This window comes from Sturnus vulgaris, chromosome 2 (assembly GCF_052056855.1).
Source record: "Sturnus vulgaris isolate bStuVul1 chromosome 2, bStuVul1.hap1, whole genome shotgun sequence".
NCBI classification, from domain to species: Eukaryota; Metazoa; Chordata; class Aves; order Passeriformes; family Sturnidae; genus Sturnus; species Sturnus vulgaris.
Window position 1 is genome coordinate 12,813,418 of NC_142244.1, and position 16,620 is coordinate 12,830,037.

Genomic DNA, 16,620 nt, shown 5'->3' on the forward strand with positions numbered 1-16,620 from the left:
ACCTTTCAGGTTCACAGACAGAAAAGTTAACATAGAGAAAAATCTCAGTATCAATTAGTCTCAACATACTTTCAAAGAGTTTCATAGTTTTTCAAATTTGTATTTATTTATTTTTTTTGTTTCAATTGATTCACATTCCCTCTTCTGTCTGAACACTGAAACCAGTCAGGTTGCCCTGGTTTTGGCTGGGATAAAGTTAATTCTTCTTCTTAATAGCTGGTGTAGTGCTGAGTTTTGGATTCAGTTTGAGAATAATGTTGATAACACACTGATGTTTTGGTTGTTGCTGAGCAGTGCTTATCCCAAGCCAAGGACATCTCATGCTCTGCCAAGTGAGGAAGGATACAAGAAGCTGGGAGGGAGCATGGCTGGGATACTGACCTGAACTGGCCAAAGGGATGCTGTATGCTATAGAACACCATGCCCAGGATTTAAACTGGTGATAACCAGGTGGGAGCTGATCACTGTTCAGGGAGAAGTTAGTTGTCCTTCAGCAGGTGGTGAGCAATTGTACTGTGCATCACTTGTTTCTCTTGGATTTTATTTTTTTCTCTCTCTTGATTACCATTTGCTTTTTTTTTTCTGATTCTTCTCCCCATCTCACTCGGTGGAGAGGCATTGAGGGGCTGTGCAGATTTAGCCTGTGCCCCTGGACTTGAAACCCAAAGGAAAAGGGCCGGCGCCTGTGTGCACTCAGGAGAGCTGAGTGCTCTGACCGGGAAAAAAGGCAGGTGTCACTCCTCGGTGTTGACAGGACAGACAAAGCCTTGGAAATGAAAGTGCTTCTGGAGCTGCTGCACATACCAGGGAGAGAGGCCAGGATAAGCCTTTGGAACACCCTCAATACGGATGTCATAACACATGCAGCCTGGCAGCTCGACAGCACCAACTCCAGAAACAATTTCAGAGATGAGCTTCAAGCACATGGGTTCAAAATCAGTGATTCTCTGTCCTGCAGCAAGCAGGAATGTGCCTACTCCCAGCTTTGCAGTGGGAGCAACAAGCAATTTGTTTCACTTGTTGTTTCCCCTATTGGAATTAAAATGTCTCAACTTCTTTCTCTCTCTGGTGGTTTAAACTCCATCCTCTGCTGATAAACACCACAAGATCTGTGCATTTACCAAACCTCCTGCTTGGGTGCTATTCTCATTTCAAGAACAATCAAATGGCATTGAATCCTTATGGATTTGTGGCCATTCTGAGATTTAGTTTAAGCTGAGAGGTGTTTCCTTCCTTAACTCTCATTCAAGAGGCTGGACAGTAAAATCTGGCTGTGTTTCAGCTGTGTATCAGTAATGTAACTATACTATTTTGAAGTCTGATTTTCAGAATTTTCCCTTTAAAAAATCAAGATGAAAAGGCATACACAAGTGTGCATGTTTGTCTATATGTGTGAGGAACCTACTCCAAAAATTTGAGGGAAGACAACAGTGGGTGGAATGTACTCATATGAGACTTTTTGCTTTGCAACTGATACTAGCAAAAAAACTGAAATAGCTCATAATCTGTCCTCCTGCAGGATTCAATGAAGATTTCTAGGATATAAAACCATAAATGTGGAAAAAGGCTTTACAATGCAGCTTTAAAGGTAGCACTTCTCAGGCTAATGCATGTAGTACACAGTTTAAAACATGAATAAATCCTGTAGTCACTGCCTTGAGGTGACAAAGACAGATCTTACATATAGAGGGTAGAAGAGAGAGAGGGAGAAAGGAGGATTTAAGATTTTCCAGAAGTTCCTCTCCTAGTGTACCTTCCCCCTTCCTTGCTGTGGATCCTCCTAAACCACATAATAAACCAAGCATAAGTTAGAGAGTGCTCTTATGACGAGTGTAATTCCATCTATTTAAAAACTAGAGTAATGTGGTACACTGTGAAGTCCTGTTCCCAGGCTTCTCTTTTCAGAGAAGAGTTGTCTTCCCCCATGTTTTAAATGAACTGAGGCAATTTTAGGCACTGCTGCAATCTAAGTAGCTGTGGCTACAAATATTTATACTAAAGCCTTTTAAAAGAGTGAAAAAAAGATGAATTTTAAATAAACTGTGTAGAAGTACAAAAAGATTATGATAGATAGATACTATTTGAAGAATTCTTAGCTTCCTACTGCATTTTTTGACTTATAGTTGAAGATAGTAGAACTGAAAAGGAAACTGAGTGGGATTTTTTTTCCCCCAGCTGTTTATGATAGCACAGAGTACTTCTTGGAAAGGAGAACTTGAAATCCATAGCAACCTTCTTATAACAAGTTAAAGCTATTTGTGAAAAGTGGCCAAGGCCCATGATCAACGGACACCAACACATACTAAAAATGCAAGGACAGTAAATCTCTGCAGTGCACTAACTTGTGATCATTAAAAAATGTTGGTTTGGGCATGCAGTACTCAGTGAGGAATACTCTCAACTGAAACATATTATTTCAAAAGAAACCTGAATTTCTTCTCATGGGGTTGCCATACCCCCCACATAGACACAACCCAAGTCTACACTTACTATCCCAACTTAGTTTTCAATAATGTTAACAGGAAGCTAACTGTGACATATTAACAAAGTTCAATTATATATAGCAAAAATTACAATGTGTAAGAATTCTGTGCACGCCAGACTATCCACTAAGAATTTTTACTGTCATGGAGGCAGAAATGGGAACAAGATGATATAGGAAATATGGATGATCAGCAAAAAACAAAAACAAGCAAACAAAAAAACCCACCTAAAACATTCAGGGAGACTTAGCCTGGTTTTCATACAGTTACCTGTCAAAAGATGACAATGCTATCAAAAGTTGCTGGTGGTCTGAAAGGGCCATCAGACCTCTCTGGTGGACAACTGGACAAAACCAGAACTCCCAGGTGACTCCCTTCTCTGTACTGAGACCCAGTGTGTGACCTTAACTGTGTCAAAGGAGAGAGCAGCTGGCTAAGATGAGGAGGTGCAAGTCCTAAGTGGGCTCTCAGACCAGAGAAAAACAAAAAGAGAACAGAATCCCCTTCACTGCTGTGTTCAGAGAGCATGGAGCATTTATGAGAATAAAACAAGCAACATGGTCCATCCAGACACCTTTTTTTTTCTCTCCTGTCATCCTATTCCATACTTAAAAGGATAAAAAAAAAGTCATCCCAAACTTTGGGAATTAGTATGTAGTCATAGGGACAAGAGGAGCACGCAAATAGCTCCTGCAGAAAATGATAATTTATATATATAACAGTTCAGTCTGAACATGGAATTTTTTTTTCTTACACTGGAAGATTCTGGTACTGAGCCTACAAGGCAATCAAGTCCACATATAAAGACAGCAAAATTCTTTATTACCAGTTCTTGAGTGTTATTCAGCACCTAGCAACAAAGCATTTTAGTGTTCAAACAAAACACAACTCAGTAACACATGGTACTCAAAACAGCATATCAAAATAAAGTTTGAATGCACTGTGTTTCAGCATCTTTATATTCTTTGTCTTAAGATCAATTCAGGATAAATGATGCAAGTAAACTAACAAAAGTAAGGGACTGTATTTTTACCTAGTTCAATAGCCTGTGAGTAATAAATACAGGGATTGCAGTAAAGTGTGTATTACCTTTTCACAGATGTTTAGCACAATTTAATAAAGTCAATGTTTATTTCAGAATGAACGTATAGCAGAAGTACTGTTTGCTGATCAATTAAAAATATTATTCCTTGCACTCTAATTTTATTCATAAAGCCAAAAATGTTCAAAATCAACAACTTGTAGTAAAAGTCTACTTTTTCTATTCCAAAGAAAAAAATTATTGAAACGTTATCTTTAGAACAGCAGTCACAGTAAGTGACAGTAAGCAGCAGTGAAACCTGATACAAAAGGAATTGCTTTTTCCACAGCCATGGGATTTAGGAAATCTCAGGCACTAGAAAAGAGCCTTCAGGTTTTCTTTGCTCCTTTTTTTTTTTTTTTAAATTGAGTGCTGAAGTATGCTACACAAACCTACTTGCTCCAATTCTCTGCACTGAGTGATTATAATACATAATTTTTGAGAATTATACAGTAAATAAACCCCTTCCAGCAGTAAAAAGCCTCTAGCTTCAACTTATTTCTGTAGCAACATTTCTCCAAATTATTTGGACCCCTGTTCTACACACTTAAAAACATCTGTCCCAAGTGCTTGTTTCAAAGTACCAAACCGGAGGAAGGAATCTCAATAGGTTTTTATGTGCTATTACAACAATATTGTAAATATTGTTGTCACTGTTTTGAGATTCTATGCAAAAAAACCAAACAAAGCCAACATCCATTTAGCACTTAAAAACCATGGAAGCAGTTATTCATTAAAATACTTAGAGATTCCTTCTTTTATCCATGTTTTAGAAATGCTTCAGAAATCTTAGTGTTCATCACTTGATCAGTGAGACAAGAACCTTCAGGGCTCTAATCTCTTCTTCAGACAGTTTTCTCATTTCCTGCTGATTAACTTTTCAGATTTCCATTCTTCCACCAGAAATTGGTGGCAGTCAAACTCCTCAGATCCTTGATAGAAATCTGACATGCTATCAGAGTTTACTGCACTCATTAAAGGGGAAATGGGCTCTTTAAGCTACAGAAATCACAGGAGATGGTCTCTTTCCTTCATCCTGCCAGAAGTTTACTAATTAAAAAAATCCTGGAGTTCATTGGACAATCATTATTCTTCCTTCCTTTTTCAAGGAACTGAAGGCAGAATATGGCATCAAGTCAGTTCTTTCAAAGGAAGAAATACTGATTTAGAGAGAGAACATGAAGACAAGTTTAGACTTAAATCCAAATCCTAGTTTTAAAATTCCAGTGATTAAATTCACCCCGAGACTGTGAAGGGTTCACTACAATGCATAATAATTGCTGTACACCTCAACAACATTTCTGTAATCCCATAAAATTCTGAATTTTGTCTTTGTTGTTTTCATGCATAATGCTACATTTATAGCCAACTTATAATGTGCACCAGCAGCCTGACAGAAGCAGTGGAAACATTTATATGGTATCAGACACATGAAAGAGCAAATCCTATTCCTTTATATTCCAGGAGGTATTCTCAGCCCTTCCCAGAAGCCTTATCAAATAGATATCTTTTACTGTGTGCCTTGAAGCTACTTTGCACAAAGAGGAGGTGGAAGGAGGAGGAAATTCCAGACCTGAAGCATGTGCCACCTTTTCAGATTAAAATTTCTTGTCAGTTGACTCTACAGCAAAATCACAGCCAGGAGTCAGTTATCAAAAGTTCCACTCTATCTACCTTGCAGACAAGCTCTGTTAAGCCTAAAATTGAAGACATCATAATCTAAAAAGGCTTGGTATCAGAGATAGCCACTGTAAATTATGAACTGGCTGGTACAATTTCCATAGGAATTCTTCTTTTTTCCTGCCAAACAGATAACACCTAATGCGTTTAGTGCCTTTGAATGGCAAAATTTACATTTGACAGTTCAGCCACTGCTGCAGCAGGTTTAGGTGCAGGTTAGGCAGGGCCCTGTACCAAGTATTGCACACTCCTCCAGAGCCACTGCTTGAGCAGGGAGAGCTGAGAAGAACTCAAAGATTCACAACCAGTCTGCTGCTGACTGACCACAGTCACCTGCAGCCAGCGTTGGTGTCACCCTTGTGAAGTCCTGAAGTCAACTGAGCCACTTGAGCTGCTCCCCTCACTCCTGCTGAGTCCCATCTACACTGTCACTGCTAGGATGGCTCCTGGCCAGCTGCAGAGAGAACAGCTTGTCTCACCAGAAATCAAACTTATTATAAAATTAGATGTCAAAAAAGCCAAATTAAGTACTGCAGATGGGAGCAAAGCAAATGGAAGTAGGTAAGAATATGTAAAACCTTTGGTTCTTAGGTTTGCTTGAGAGAACTTCCATGGTTAAATGTGGAATTTGCAGGTTCTTGAAAATGCCCTACTTCCACTTGCAGTAAATGATAAAACAGTCTCTTTTAGTACTGACGTCCTGAAGTATGCATTTTTGGTAATTTTGTGTGTCTTATGAACATTGTTTTCAATGATATATGTAGTAATGAAATATATAATATTATATTTCCTACAGTCCTGCTTTGAGGCATAAAACTAAGCAAGTCACATAACAGAAACCTACAAAAAACATGAAACTCATCTTGCATATATATCAGATACAATAAAATATAAATACAATAAATACATCCAGCTTGCTTAATGCCAGAGCAAGAGAGAAGTCCACTGCTTCCAGTGATGCCACTTTTTTGGCCACTTTTTCCTTTTCTGAAGTGCATCAGCTACTTGGTAAAATATAATGTGTTGGCAAAATATAATGTATTGTACTCTGGGCTGCTCCCTGGCATTATGTATTGACTGAGGTATTTATTTAATAATTAATCATCTCCTGAATGAAATGCTTCCACATGTATTTAGCAATGTCTCTGGATGCCTTACAGATGCAGTACACATTGCTGCAAAATGAAAACAGAGGGTTGAACTCTCCAATTTTAGGTATATGGAAACAACATCAGGATTACATTTCCTTAACTATTTAATTTTCCAAGGAGACAATAAGATAACTTGACAGTTTTAGGGATGGAAATGCTTCTAAGCTGCAGGAGCAAAACACTAAAGGAAGAGTTCAAACTTCACTACATCAATACAGAGCTCCAAATTTGGTTCATGAATATGGCTGAAGCCACAGGAAGAATACAACATCTGCATGTAGGAAACACTTGTGACCCCCAATGTTAGAAGCCTGTACAGAGGATAACAGTGATTCCAATAACCAGCATCTGTGACGCCAGTGCCATGAGCAGGAAGGACATAAAAATGAGACTGATATTCCCTCCCTTCTCTTGTATTTTCTAGGGTTAACAGTTTATTACACGGAGAATTGAACTATCTGAGCTCCTAGTCCAGGGACATGGCTTGGGATGGCTCCCAGCTCAGAGGCAGCGCAGTGGCTGTGCACCATTCCTGAGAGCATTCCCAAAACCAGGGAGCCCTGCAGGGCATGCATCATGCAGGGTCTGCTCCATGGAGCAGGGGCAGAGCTGGGCAGGAGGAAAAATCCTGTGGGATCCAGGACTGCTGTTCACCCTGTCCCATCCACACCTCCCCGTCAGCTGTGTATCTCAATTGCCCTGGTGCTGCACGCTCCACCTTTCAGTGCCCCAGATAACCCCCTAAAGGAGAGAGCACTCAGGTCAGCCACTGTGTGAGTGGAAATGATGAGTAGAGAAGAAGATAAATCCTTAGTGCTGCCAACCCTGAGGCCCTGAAGAGCACTGCTTGCAGCTCTGTCTGCTGTGTGCCACATTTCCCTCCCTGCCACTGTGCAGACACTTGACTGATGGGGACTGTCCCTTCCTCACATGTCTTGGGTCACCACTGATAGCTCTCATATTCTTTCTCTGGCACAGAAATACCACAGCCTGTTGCTGAGATATCAAAGAGGAAAAAACCCCAAACCAAAGCTCCACAAATAATCCTAACCCACTCAAACCCAGGGCAAACCCCCTCCTTGCCCTTTGCTGAATTTAACATGCCTGCACAGTGGCTGCTGTAATGTCTGAGTCTGTGATTGGCAATGCAACCCTCTGTTTACAAACAGGCAACAAAAATAACCCAATTTGGCACAGCAGAAAACACATTTACTAAACTCTACAGTCAATAGATTATGTGATGATAACCAAAAGTGCAGAAAAGACTTGCCAGTTGCATTCCTTAAATCAGCCAGAAAAAACACCCATAACATAAAATCATAACGAACCAACAAAAAAAAAAAAAAAAATCAAAGAGCTGTGTGTCCAGTCAGAGAAATCTTATTTTAGTAGTGAAAGAAGATCAGCCTACTTTTCTAGATATAGCATAGTCAAAAAGCTGGGCCTTTAGGAAAACAAAATAATTGTTTTAACAAGGGCAGAGGAGACGTGGAAAAAGGAGGAGAAGGAAGAAACAGGAGGAAAAATGTGAAAAAACCTGAATGGAAAATGCATTTTCTAAAAGAGTATTTTTTTCATCCCATAGAACTTGGTCTCTTGAATACACTAATAAATGGATTTTGATCACAATTTATTTCATTACTAATGACAAATTGTCCCTCTACATTACAGTTTCTCATATCAATTCCTCCTACAAAGACGTTAGTGCAGACAAATGGCTCAGGAGGTAATCCATTCTCACTGGGAAACAAATTATCCCATAACAATATCCTCAGAGCAATGCTGCTACAGTGTAAATATCTACTGTGTAATTAATACACAGCACTTAAAAATTAGGATCATGATGAATCAGGACTTAGGCTATGATCTTGTTCCTTAAACATACCAGTTTATTATGAGAAAGATCTCATTCGATTTCTAACATCTACATACTTAGTAATTTTATATCTATTAGCACCATTAAGCTAAATGGGATTTCAAGTATGTTTTTGTTTATTATTTTGAATAGGACTATGAAAGATTAGGGCTACCAAGAGTTTATTTCCAGAAATGTAACTGCTCAACCAGTCATTAAAGCAAATTTTCTTAATAGTAATATTTTACAGGATTAACAGTTGATTTAAGACGTGATCTTCAGAACAAATCACCATTTAAGAAATCAGTCTTTTTCCTTTGAATAAACTGTGCTTACTGCTTTCAAGTTTATCCTTTATTCTACAACAGTGAGCATGAGAGCTGGTTATTTTACAAACATAAGGTATGAGTTTTGATGTATAAACATCATGGTGACGAACGAAACAGAACATCTCAAAATTCTTGGTTTTATGAGAGCTTCAACAAAAGAATTCAATACTTTCCTAACAGGGACACCAAATGTTTCTAGTGGAAAAAGGAGAGCAGGTTAAGGACAAGACCTTTCCTGTTACAGTAAATGTGTCAAAATAGAGGCCTGTTACCAAATAAAATACTTTTAAACCTACACTTCCCCAGAACTCCATAATGACTAATTCCCACTGAACAGAGAAAAGGACAGAAGGACCATCAGTGCCCAGAAAAAAGCATCAGGATGACATCATTGCCTGTCTGCTAGCCAGGAAAGGAAGAGAGGGATTATCTGAATAGTGAACATCTGGATTGTGTATATAAAGGCAGTGAAGGATTTTTATACATATTAGTTCACTGAGTTCCACTGAATTTTTATCTTACAAAGAAACAGTAGTGCTATGATACGCTTTTGTAATGAAAAAGCAACAGGAATTCCAGTGGCCTGGGTTAGTGTATTAAAAGACACACAAACAGATTTATCATTCACAGCGTCTCTACTGTATTTAATTGGAAAAACTTGGCAGATACTTGAACTTGCAACTCTTTCTTTTTTGAATTAAAACAATGCAGCTTAGTAACACTGACTTTTTTCTTTCTGTGTTTCAGATACAAAAATTGCAAGTGACTTGATTCTGAACTTGAAGAACTGAAATTCTAAACATACTCAGCTCCCCATCCCAGTATTGTAAAGACTGCTTTAAAAAAATCTTACACATGAAGCGTTTCTGTTTCCACAGAATAGAAATCAAGCCAAATTTGTATTTTCACATTTTTTATCTCTGGAGTTTTTGTACAAAGTAAAATCAACTTAATTCTAGTACAACTTTATTCAATTTATTCTTTGCAAAGAAATATTCTTACCTTGAACTGTTAAAGTTGCTGATGCCTCAGCTTTTCCAACCATATTTTCTGCAACACAAGTGTATGATCCCATGTCTCCTGCCATAACTTTCCTGATTTTCAAGGTATGATCATCACGGATTTCGTATCTTTAAATATACATAGTAGTTAACAATGAATAGGAATAACAGAACTTTGTACAATTTCTATAAAGGGCAAAAATATAGCAGATTTTCTCTAAAAATATTCTTCTGTATTTCCCATAAGGGGAAAAAAAAGTGTAGATACTTATAAATTGATAATTTAAAATAAAGTTTTAAAACTGAAATATATCCAAGTATTTGAAAATCTTATTCTGATATTATTTGCATATAATCACAAAGCCCTAATACAGAACATCTTAACTGTTGGAATTCTTTTAAACAAGTAAATATAATTAATTATTTTTCATCTGAATGACAGAAGTTTTTAATATGGTTGAAAAGAAAATATTGCTCCCAAAAAGATAAGAATTACTTGCAAGTCAAGATAAATCAAAATCTATGATTTTTTTTTCTAAAGAACAATGCAGCCTTTTACCAATTTCTTTCATTACCTTTCTCTCTTTTTTGTATAATAAAGTCAATGTGTTTCTATTTATGGTAGGTAGATTTTTCTCCTAAAAATGATAGTTTTTATTAAAGCTATAGACTACATTGTCAAGAAGCTGGATTTGTTGGCCAAAGCCAGCTGTTAAAGGGTAACTCTCTTTCAGTCTACTCCCCTGAAAGTTTTTTAAACTGATAATTAGGATTTCAAAGTAAGTAGATAAGTATTTAATCTATCTCTATATCGATCCATCATAGGATGCGTTTATTTTTAATAAGGTGTTTTATTTTTTGGCCTGAATAACAGCAATGACAAAATGTAAGTCCACTGGAAACCTAGTAACAAAACCATGTATAATGTTTTTACCAAGGCAGCTTTCTACATTGCCAGACTACATTTTACATCAATTGCAGTTCCAATATATACTTGATGTTGTAATCTTTTACTATTTGTTACATGTTCTCCAAAACTTTTAGCAATCACAAAAGATCTTCAGGTGAAGAATGATTCTGTATCTGATACTATTGGCTGAACTTGGTTATTTTATGTTTTATTTGTCTTGTGTTGTCACAACAAAAACTTGAAAACAAGCCGTTCTTAAGTTTCAACATAAATTGTGAATTCAGCTAGAGCACGGTGCTAATTAGAAATGTTTTACTGGATCAAGCCAGGCCTTTTGGATTCAAAACAAAGAAATGTCAATCACTGAATAGCCCCATCATAGACCAAACTAGGTGTTATAAAAAGGGTAACTCCAAGTACTGCACCTTGCTTTTGGCAGCTCCCCATCATCTTTCCTCCATCTCACTGTCGGGACTGGGTCACCTCTCGCCTCACACTTAAACTCTGCACTGTCATCCACAGTTACTGCCAAATTGCTGGGTCTCTTCACAAAAGATGGTCTCTCTAAAGGGAGAGGAAAGGAAAACAAGCATTAATCCAGCAGTTCTGTGTCCAGATTGCACAGGATTTCTGTGAGGTTGCTCGCAGGTGTCAGCAGCAGCAAGCATTCCATGCAATAATTCCCAATGCTGCGTTTGAAAGGCAACATTTTCTTTCACCAGCATACACTAAGTAAAACAAGCCAAAAAACCCCCTTCTCTCTGCAGAGAGAATGTCCTCTTGGTAGTTTTTGTTCCTTGAAACTGTTGCTATCCCTGACTTAAACTGCAGGACATGGATGACCCAAGTCCTGGCTCCGCAGAGTCAGATTAATGCTGCACACTCAAGCTCAGACTTTCTGGAACAAAAGGTGATCTCAGTACAGGCTGTGTTATTTTGGTAAACCCTGCGAATTTCAGGGAAGGTATTGACAGACTTTTCTACCTGTAAGAGGATTCAAAGCTGATGGCTGCTGGGCTATTCATACTTTCATAGTTCCAACACCGGGCTGCACTGCTGTGAGGTTTGCACATTCCCAAGGATAAAAGTGATTTTAAACAATTTCTGGAATATTCCAGGAATGACCCATCTAGAAGAGCAGCCCCAGATGACAACAGCATGTCCATAAAAGAACTGGGAAGGTTTAATAGGAGAGTGTTTGGCAGGTTCCTTTGCCTAAGGCAGATGAACTTTTTGTCTATAAACATGTGAAAGCTCTGAGGGGGTTGAAAAGTCAGTTGCATGTTTTGACTTGTATGTACTAAAGTTATAAATATCATCCCCCTGGAACTGCAAGAGTCTGAAGCCATTGGCACCGTCAGGAAGTGTGAATACCCAAAAATACACCACAAGTTTCTCACAGGAGTACAAATCGACTAGACAGAAGGATAAAGAGACAATCCCATGCTCTTCATGTCTCACATTTGTGTTTGAAAAAAGCAGTTCTAAATATTACTCTGGCTTTGCAGACATAGAGATTCAATATTACAAAAACTCAATGGTTCAAAAAGGAAATGTGAACTGAACAAAACCTTATTAAAAAAATCCTTCTTTTATTCTCGAGGATGTCCAGACCAGCTGGACACTTGTGTTGTAGAAAACTTAACTTTGCTGGCAATGGTAGGAAATAATGTTAAATGAAATAGCAAGTTGATCTTTAAGCTGTCAGTTCTAGTCCGGGTTCGTATACAAGAAGTGAGAAATAAAACAGAGATCTACAGACATAAATCTAGCTGTGAATTTAAAAGATACAAATACAGACAACCCCTTACCCCGGCCCCTTTCTTGTAGGTGCTGAAAAAAACGAAACCTGAATGTAAGAAAATAACATCCAAATTAAACCTCAGAGTAGCAATAGTTTGGAGAAGAATATTTAACTTAACTATTCAAGAGAAAAAGGACTGATCTGGTAAGCCCAGGACTGGTGCCCAACTGCAAACCACACAAGAGGCACATTGTTCTCCAGATCAGTTTCCTAAAGGAAGAGTAATGGACTTCTATAAGTTTTTGTCTGCCAATTTATAACACCCTTATTCAAATGCAGAAATGGATAAGGGAAATCAGCATTATTTAAGAATCTAGCTTTGTCACATGATTATTTGATACATACAAGGAAAGCTTAGCAAGGATCACTTTGAAACTTTCTAATATTACAATTTCTGACATGCAATCCTCCCTCTGATCTAAAACAGAGACCTAGAAGCAAAAGTTCAACTTCTAAGTAACCAAATCTCATAAATAGAAGATTAATGTAGAAAAATTTTAATATATGAAGTCAGCATATTTATTGTGCTTTTTCACGCATATCCAAGTCTGAGTTGAAAGGAGAAGGTGTATTAAAGATTTCTAGACACAGGCTGGTAATACATTCAGAGCTTTACCGCCTCATTTAAAAACAAAACCTCACTAGTTTCCCTAGACTGAAAATCTGAAATATGTCTGAAAGGAACAAGAGACGAAGAAAATGCCAGACAAAGCTTTGCCTGCAATGTACCCCTCTTACAGGTATTTAGCAAGAAAAATAAAATTTAGCCTAAGTTTCCAAACAGTCCAGCCCATGATTCCCTGGCTGGCAGCAGACTAGTGATGAGCTATTAAATGGCACAGTTAAATAGGAGCCTGCTGCCAGGACTTCACTCGTGTCATTACAACTTACTTTCAAGTTCAGATTTTGCTTGAAAGTTCTGAAAATCTATTTCACAATAAACTTCCTTCCCTAGTGCTTCAAAAATGTTTATACAAAACCAAAATAAAACAGTACAGGGAATCACAAAGTCTTCCTCAGCTTCTAAAGGGTTACACACCACTTTCTTCCTGGATATTCAGTTTAAACAATTTTAAGATGGAATAAAACCTTTTTTTATTAAGGAAACTCCTGCTTCACATGAAACTCTGAACAGGTCTTCAAGTTGCCTGATTCCTAGCTCAACAATGTAGGGAAGACAGATAAAAGTGCCAAAGACACATAAGAGCTCTTAAACATGAATTTAACAAAAATAAAACCACCAACAAACTACTAGTTCTGCAGCAGCATTGTGATAGAAACCAGTGTGCTGTGAGCCAGGGCTTGGATGATATATTGTGAAGATATTTTTTTTTTTTTTCAGAAACAATCAAGCCATCTCAAGCCTCCTCTACTTCAAAGTAAAATGGGACATATTTTGAAGGAAAACCACCTAAGTTCTCCTATGCTGCAGGAATACTGAGACTGCACTTGGACTTACAGCTTCCCTTCTGATGTTGCAACAAAACACAATTTTCAGCTAAGCTCAGCTGTCCTAAATGAAAACATATTTTTTGACGCTCAGAGGGACTATCAATAGGATCACTTGAACAAGCAGATCTGTTATAGCTTTACAACACTCAGCATACGCTCCTATAAATGACAAGATAATTATGACAAATAGAAATTTAGAGTAATTCTGGTTCTCTCCAGTAAGATGGAAAAACTAAGCCTCTGCTTCTTAACTTGTTAATTTTTGTTTTGCTGTTGTTTCACAATACTGATCCAGTCATGGACACTGGGATTATTTTCAGTTTGAGAATTAAATACAAAAGCATCTTATAATAGGAAAAATTGTCTCAGGTGGGCTGCAGAGCCATTACCTCCCTTCTGTTTACTAGATCACAACCATGAGAAAAACATTTTAGCACTGAAAAGGAAATGGATGAGAATAATCTTTAGAGAAAGGCTTACTAGGAAAAATACAAGATGGACATTTTCATGAATAGAATTTAAAAGGAGTTCTTACCTAAAACAGTGAGCTCTGCAACTTCACTTTCACGTTCTCCAACCATATTTGTTCCAACACAAACGTATTTGCCAGCATCATTCTTTCTTGTGTATGTGATCATAAGCTTTCCTCCTCTGATCTAGGACAAATCAAGGATAACAAAAATACTTTAATATGAATTATCAATTTAATAATAATGGTTTGAAAAGCATTTTGTTACAGATAATAGAATAAGTCATCTGTGGTTTTCCATATCACATAAAATAGTGGAAAAAATTACTATTAAACTAATTTCCTTCTCTTATACAAAAAGCTTGTGTTTTAGTTTTACATCACTATTTAAAAATCTCTGAAATTTTGACTCTCGTTAGTTTTTTTCTTCATTCTGTGTAATGTAATGCTGGCTGCTCAGCAGCCTGTTTAATGTTTGTTAGCCAGAAGGACTACAATTCCCTCCCATGTACTGATACAATCAGGTGGAGAGTAAAAATTAGCACAAGACATAAATCTCATTTTCACATCAAGTGCTGCAATTACTTTTTCTTGACAAGAAATATGTGCACACTATCCTGCTGCTGGTCGTGCTCATTATTATTCATGAATTTTGTGTTTGTTTTGATTTTCATTTCTTAAGGAAGTGAAGGAAATTCTTTAGTTCTTCACCTTTAAATAAGTAAGTTTAAAGGCTGATAAGCAGTTGAGCGGAAGCAATTACATTCTTAGTGGGAAATGAATAACATTCTGTTCCTTTTTTTGAATTCAGCTTTTGGGAGATAATGGAATTCCAATAACCTCCAAATTAGAAAGTACACTTACCTTTGTGATTCCAGATCTTACTATGTTATATAAAAATGTACATTAAACGCGCAGGAAAACATCTGATCTTCCTTTAAAAGGATTTATTCCCCCATTTTATTGACCAAATGGTTGAACAAGTTTCAGAGTTCACCAAAACGCAGCAAAATATGTGTAGGCAGCTACATATGCACCACGTTTACTTTGATATCCAAGGAAAGTTCCTTAATTACAGAAAATACATTTTGAAGTGCACATATGCTTACGAGCCCAATCGCTTCTGAGAACCACTGCAGTTCAAGGCATGGGTGGAAGCAGACAATAAATAAAAGCCACATATGAAGCTACATGAAAGGCTCTAATGTGGTCAGTGACAAGGAGGAGAGTGTTCTCAATATGAGGTATTTAGCTCGAGTTGCCTGCAGCTAGGAATCTATCCCTGGAAATTTGACATCCCGAGCGGCGTTGGGCTCTGATTGTCATTGTAGGATGTGCAGGCACAAAGATGACAGTCAGTTATTGAGATAAATGGACACGCACGTGGAGTGTAGACAGTGCTGCATACAAATTTCATTCTGTTGCCTTTGGCACTCATTGCTTGAGAGCACAAGAGATATGTCCTTTATCATTCAGAAAGCTGTAATGCTGAAATTTCAGTGGAGATCTGAGGCATGAGGAATGAAAAAATAAAGGTGGCTGCAAACACACATTTTTCAAGACTCTATGTGCATTTTCAGATTGCTGACTGCCTGGACTGGTAAGCAGGGTAAGAGAATACAAAATGTAACTAGAAGTCTATCTATATTTATTCCTGTTTTACATCTCTCTAAATCACAGAAAGCAACTGATTTTCCAAATAATATATGCAAAGGATTTTTTAAAAACCCCAATTTTTAAATGACTTTCACTTGCATTTTCGGTACTTTTATATCCAGATACATAGGCAGAAATATATGACTTTTATGTACATAAATACTGACCACACTGGATAGAACAAAGAAATGCATTTATACACCACAAGAATTTGCCAACTCACCTGGTGATTTCAAATCCATATAAACTCAAATCAGTGATTTTCATGCATGTCTTGAGAGTCTAAATCCTAGTGACATTCAGTAGCATTTATGCTCCTCTGTTATCACATATGAAAATCCAATTCAAATCCACCACAATATAGCACAACTGCATATATTGCACAAATTATAACCTTAAGCAAGAACAATCCTAGGAATTTATTGTAGGAATCGCTACAAGACTCTCTTCCAAGCATAGATGGAGAGAAATATTAAAGCAGAAACATATGATAAACTAAAAAGTCATTGAAAGATGCTTTTCTTGAAAGTTATTAGAGATTTAGATAAAGGAGATGCAGAGGAAACATTCCCTCATAGATGTTGAAGCAGACTTCCTAAGATGTGACACGCATGCTGAAGGAGGCTGTGCTTACAACATGGAATTCTGAATGCATGTGCAAAGAGGTTTCTTTTGTTTGTTTGGTTGGTTTCCTTAAAACATGAGAAGGGTTTAGAACTTTAGCGGCAATGACAGTTATTCCACATGGA

The 16,620-nt window shown here is 37.4% G+C and overlaps 1 protein-coding gene across 5 annotated transcripts in view; it reads right to left on the reverse strand.

Moving 5' to 3' along the window:
• Window positions 1-16,620, reverse strand: part of ROBO1 (roundabout guidance receptor 1) — a 679,988-nt gene that overhangs the window by 70,324 nt on the left and 593,044 nt on the right. For all 5 annotated transcript variants that reach the window (XM_088157812.1, XM_088157825.1, XM_088157810.1 and 2 more), the window contains 3 exons: window positions 14,282-14,402; window positions 10,916-11,054; window positions 9,582-9,709 (listed from right to left, as the gene is read on the reverse strand). In XM_088157812.1, coding sequence (XP_088013938.1) covers window positions 9,582-9,709; window positions 10,916-11,054; window positions 14,282-14,402 — 388 coding nt within the window. The remainder of the gene's footprint in view (window positions 1-9,581; window positions 9,710-10,915; window positions 11,055-14,281; window positions 14,403-16,620) is intronic.